Below are 4,617 nucleotides of genomic sequence, written 5' to 3' on the forward strand. Positions count from 1 at the left end.
AGGTGAACCGATTTCGATTTAGTTTTTTGTTTTGAAAGCTGATCCGAGTTAGTCGGGAGACTCGGGACAGTTCTTAGCCATGTTTCATGAAAATCGGTCTACTATGTCGCAGTCGGGGGTTTTCTCCAAATTTTAATTTTGTGGTTAGGTTATTACTCCTTATTTAAAAGAAAATGAGAAATACGGGAATAAATATGTGCAGAACTATTTTGAACAGCTGACCGAGGTAATGCAAGCAGCGCTAAGGATTTGTTGCTAGATTAACACCTGTGGAGTTGCAGGAGTCCATAGACAACGATGACTGCTTTCCATCAGGCTGTCCATATGCTGGTTTACTACTGACATAGTAAACAATATATATACATATCTAGTTATAAAAACTTTTTAATCCATTCTTTGGGAGTTTCTAATGAAAAGAAAAGTACTGACGAAAACCTAAAAACGACTTCCACGGCAACAATATCGAAAATAAGTAGCTCTTGTTAGTGTTATATTTACATGTTTTATTTTAGGCACTATTACTTAACTTAAAATGACATATGTATTCTTGAAATTAAGATTTCTGTTTTAACATACGGTTGATTTATCTACGGGTAGCACTCAGGAGTTCCCTTGCTTCTCTCGCTAGAGTGATGTCTTCAGCGCGCTGCTGCAGGGACAACGCTTCAGCCCTGAGGGACTCCAGGGTGGAAGCCAGCAGTGCTAAGGATTTCGGGTAGCACGCTTCGGGGACGGCGAGTTTGCTGAACTTTGTCTGGAAAAAATAACACTTTCTTTAAAATTTTATATTAATAGTAGTATAAAATTCTTAATAATCTTAATTTTTGTGTTTAGTTAAACGTCCCACTTTGTTGGTTACCATTAAGGCGAGATTTACAAACTGTAAACTGTCAAAGCGGCTTTATAGCAATCGACAAAGTGGTAAGTTTCCCCGTGCACACTCACATATTATTAATAACCACAAAATTAAAATTTTGAAAAAACCCCCGACATATGAAAAATCGGTCCACAATGTCACGAAACATGACGAAGAACACTCCCGACAACACAAAAAAAACAATCTAAATCGGTCCATCCGTTCGGGAGCTACGATGCTACAGACAGACAAACAGACATGTTTTTACGTCGGGAGTTAAAAATAACAGTTTTTAGCTCTCACCTTAGCCAACTCGCAGCTCTCTTCATAAGCGAAAACCTTCTGCCTCATCTGCCGAACCAACTCCTGTATATTCTCCGGATTAGGATTCTGCTTTCTCAAACTCTCTCTCGAATTCGCCAATTCCCTTCTCAACTCATCCATAAACTTGTTATTCCGATCTATTTTATGTTGCAACACTTGGTTTTTTTGTGTTAACTTTAATAGTTCGTACTCATCGTTCAGTTCGTCCGTTACCTCGCGGGAGTGACGGAGGGAGATGGCGATGGGATCGAGTTGGACGATGTCCAATGCTTGCTGCTGCTGGGCGGCTTTTAGGAGGAGCTGTTGCGTCTTTTGGGGGAGGGCTTCGATGGATATGTTGAGTTTTGTTAGCGTCTCTGTGGTTACTGCGGCTGAGGATGGAAAGTTAAATATTATGGGGTTAAGTTCGAAAAAACATAGTTATTCATTTTTTATAAAAGAATTCTGATTGTTACTATAAGTTTATAGGTATAAAAAAAGTCGTTGTTCGCAATCTAAATTTAGTAGTGAAATAAAGTGTAGGCTGTGTAGGTACAGTAATCTCAATAGATGACGGAAATTTGTTTGAAGCCCCTGCAGAGGAATTACTTACCTCTGCAGATGCTGTACGTAATTGAATATTATTATTATTTGGAAGCAAAGAAAGTTAAAAAGAATCGTCTTTATTGAAAACCTCAGTAAATAATACAGCTGCAGCTGCAGGAAAAAAATAGATTTGTAATTTAAAAAAAAAATGTTTTTTTTCATTTCAGTTGTACAAATAGACTATAGGATAGGGAAGGTGGTAATAAAAGACAAAACCACATCTAAACATAACTTTATTAACTAAATTAAACTACTTCTAAACTAGGAAAATCAACAAGTGTCTCTAATCTCTTTGCCACATTCAGAAGTAACTCTTCCGACAAATTAGGTCCCATCAATTGTATAGACAATGGCATCCTGTTCTTTGAAAGTCTTATTGGTATTGAAACAGCTGGTATTCCAGCCATGTTCGCAGGCTGCGTGCAGTAATCTTGGAACGCACACTGGTCCCGATTATGCTTTGACACAAATTCATCCAATAAAGGAGCATCTGACAATGTTGTCGGAGTCACAAGCAAATCGACTTCTTTGAAAACCTTTTTAAAGTCATCTGTAATCATTCTACGAAGCTTTAAAGCTTTTATGAAATACTTTTCGTAATTTCTTGTCAGTAAGAAGTAGTTGCCGGCGAAAATGCGAGATCGGACAACTTGGTTGAAGCCTTCGGAGCGAGATGAAGCATAAAGCTCTTCAGTTGAGTAGTCTTCTTTGGTCCTAAGTCCGTATTCAATTCCATCGTACCTTGCCATGTTGCTAGCAACTTCACATTGGTTTAATATTGAGTATACCGCTATTGACACTGATGTGTTTGGCATGGAAACCGTTTGAACTGTTGCCTGTTCATTTTCCAGCAAATTTGTGACTAATCTCCAAGTATCTACTATATCTTCTGACATTCCTGGATAGTGATACTCTTTAGGAATCCCTATTTTAATTTTTGACATATCAAAATTGTTATCCAAATTGATTGGACTAAATTCTTTTTTAATTGTTGTTGAATCTAATTCATCAGGCCCAGCAACACAGTTTAAGATATTGACAGCATCATCTACTTTTCTAGTCATAATGCCTGGTACATCCATTGAGTTAACTAGAGGTATTAATCCATATCTTGAAACTAGACCATATGTCGGTTTTAAGCCAACAATACCACAAAGTGCCGCTGGGTTTCTTGTTGAACCACCAGTGTCTGATCCGATGGCAGCTACACAAGCTCCAGAGCTGACGGCTACAGCACTGCCCCCTGAGCTCCCTCCAGCAATCCTCCAGCAGGCTTTATATCCCCAAGGATTACGAGTTGGACCAAATATAGAGTCAACAGTGCCCGCACCCATAGCAAACTCATCTAAATTACATTTTCCTATCAGACAGGCTCCTGCATCACGTAATCTTGAATATACCGTAGCATCATACGTTGGTACGAAGTTTAAAAGCATATTCGATGCGCATGTTGTACGTATATTTTTAGTGCAAAAATTATCTTTCATACCGACGGTAATACCATCCAGAGGTTTAGTTTCCTTATCGATATAGAAGCGCTTTTCACTCTCAATCCCATGGTTTTCAGCTACATCTTCGGTTAAAGTCACAAATGCGTTTAAATCACGGTTTTGTTTTGCATTTTGTAAACATAAATCTACGAAACTTGTCGGTGTCAGAAGTTTATCGCGATAAGCTTTATGTATTTCTTTTATAGTATACGTTGTTAATTTGTTCATTTTTGCAAGATTGAACTAAAAATTAATTGTTTTTGCAGTTTCGTTATGAGGTTTCAGGTTAGAAATATTGGAAATACCACGGAAATACAACAGCTGACGTATAATACGACTAAATGAAGTACACACATTGCCATAACAACCGTTTAAAAAGTTATGCCGTCTTCTAAATTTAGTTGCATTATGTCAAACGATAATTTTCAAAGATTTCTACTCACCCGTAGCTAAACGTTCTTGTTTATCCTTATCAGCTATTTGTGAATGTAGCGTCATTAGCTCTTCGCCACCAACACACGTATTGTCCATGATTTGACTCATTTTCATTAATTTACACACAACAAACCTATCAAACAAATTCGTTTGGGTTTTAAAATTTTGACAGATCGCCAATTTCGCCACAACAATGGAGTCGCTAGTGCGTTTAATGGCCGCTGTACACACATGGCCAACAGTTCCACCAACCCCCTTGGCCATGTGTGTAGAGGGCTACTTGGCCGTAAGTTGGCAGTTGGCGCTTGCGCTTGCCGGCCAACCGATTCGTGTCGGTTTTTTGTCCACACATCAAAGGATCTTGGCGCCAATGGCCAACTGCGTTTACACGTTGGCGCTTCATTCAGTTGGTCGTCAGCCGTCAGAGAGGACGGTAGTGAAATATTTACGAAAATAATAAGTTTATCTATGTCAATAATAGTGTAAATTTTAGGAAATAAAATAACCTTGCAAATGTTTAATGTATTTCCTAAAAAAGATAAATGTTCTTATCATAATATTAAAAAAATTGTTAATATATCAAATAATTAAATTTTACTACGGGGTTATTATTTTTTAATCAAATTTTTCTGTCAATGTCTATGATCTAGAATTTCCTAGACTTTTCCATTCCACGTCCATCTTTCATGAAGAGCCAATGCCAAGTGATTGGTTCGCCAATGTGTAAACAGCGGCTCTTATCTTGGCCAAGGGGTTTCACAAAGGGCTGGTGGAACCGTTGGCCATGTGTGTACAGGGGCCATAAGACATTTGTTTAAACGCTGCGATACGAGCAAGAAAAGAAACATTACTGATTAGTTTTTACAAATGGTAACCCAAGCCTGTCAAACAACAAAAAATTGCAATATATTTATTTAGTGCGTTGCC

The 4,617-nt window shown here is 38.0% G+C and overlaps 2 protein-coding genes across 2 annotated transcripts; both read right to left on the bottom strand.

Moving 5' to 3' along the window:
* Window positions 1-55: 55 nt before the first annotated feature.
* On the bottom strand, window positions 56-3,851 carry LOC125238339. The gene is made up of 3 exons (XM_048145640.1): window positions 3,699-3,851; window positions 1,160-1,551; window positions 56-754 (listed from the first exon to the last, which is right to left on the bottom strand). The coding sequence occupies exons 1-3, from the start codon at window positions 3,802-3,804 to the stop codon at window positions 584-586; spliced, it is 669 nt and encodes a 222-aa protein (XP_048001597.1). The 5' UTR covers window positions 3,805-3,851; the 3' UTR covers window positions 56-583.
* On the bottom strand, window positions 1,988-3,539 carry LOC125238338 (glutamyl-tRNA(Gln) amidotransferase subunit A, mitochondrial). The gene has a single exon (XM_048145639.1). It carries the CDS (start codon window positions 3,481-3,483, stop codon window positions 2,011-2,013), a length of 1,473 nt encoding a protein of 490 aa, XP_048001596.1. The 5' UTR covers window positions 3,484-3,539; the 3' UTR covers window positions 1,988-2,010.
* Window positions 3,852-4,617: the final 766 nt, after the last annotated feature.

Source organism: Leguminivora glycinivorella, chromosome 23 (genome assembly GCF_023078275.1).
Source record: "Leguminivora glycinivorella isolate SPB_JAAS2020 chromosome 23, LegGlyc_1.1, whole genome shotgun sequence".
Lineage (NCBI taxonomy): Eukaryota > Metazoa > Arthropoda > Insecta > Lepidoptera > Tortricidae > Leguminivora > Leguminivora glycinivorella.

What these genes read in the sequence shown, in the direction of transcription:
- LOC125238338 (XM_048145639.1), bottom strand. Translation starts at nt 3,483, where the DNA reads ATGAACAAATTAACAACGTATACTATAAAAGAAATACATAAAGCTTAT.
- LOC125238339 (XM_048145640.1), bottom strand. Translation starts at nt 3,804, where the DNA reads ATGAAAATGAGTCAAATCATGGACAATACGTGTGTTGGTGGCGAAGAG. An exon ending in ACAAGAACGTTTAGCTACGG is followed by an intron (nt 1,552 to 3,698) that starts GTGAGTAGAAAT and finishes TTCCATCCTCAG; the next exon opens with CCGCAGTAACCACAGAGACG. An exon ending in AGAGCTGCGAGTTGGCTAAG is followed by an intron (nt 755 to 1,159) that starts GTGAGAGCTAAA and finishes TATTTTTTCCAG; the next exon opens with ACAAAGTTCAGCAAACTCGC.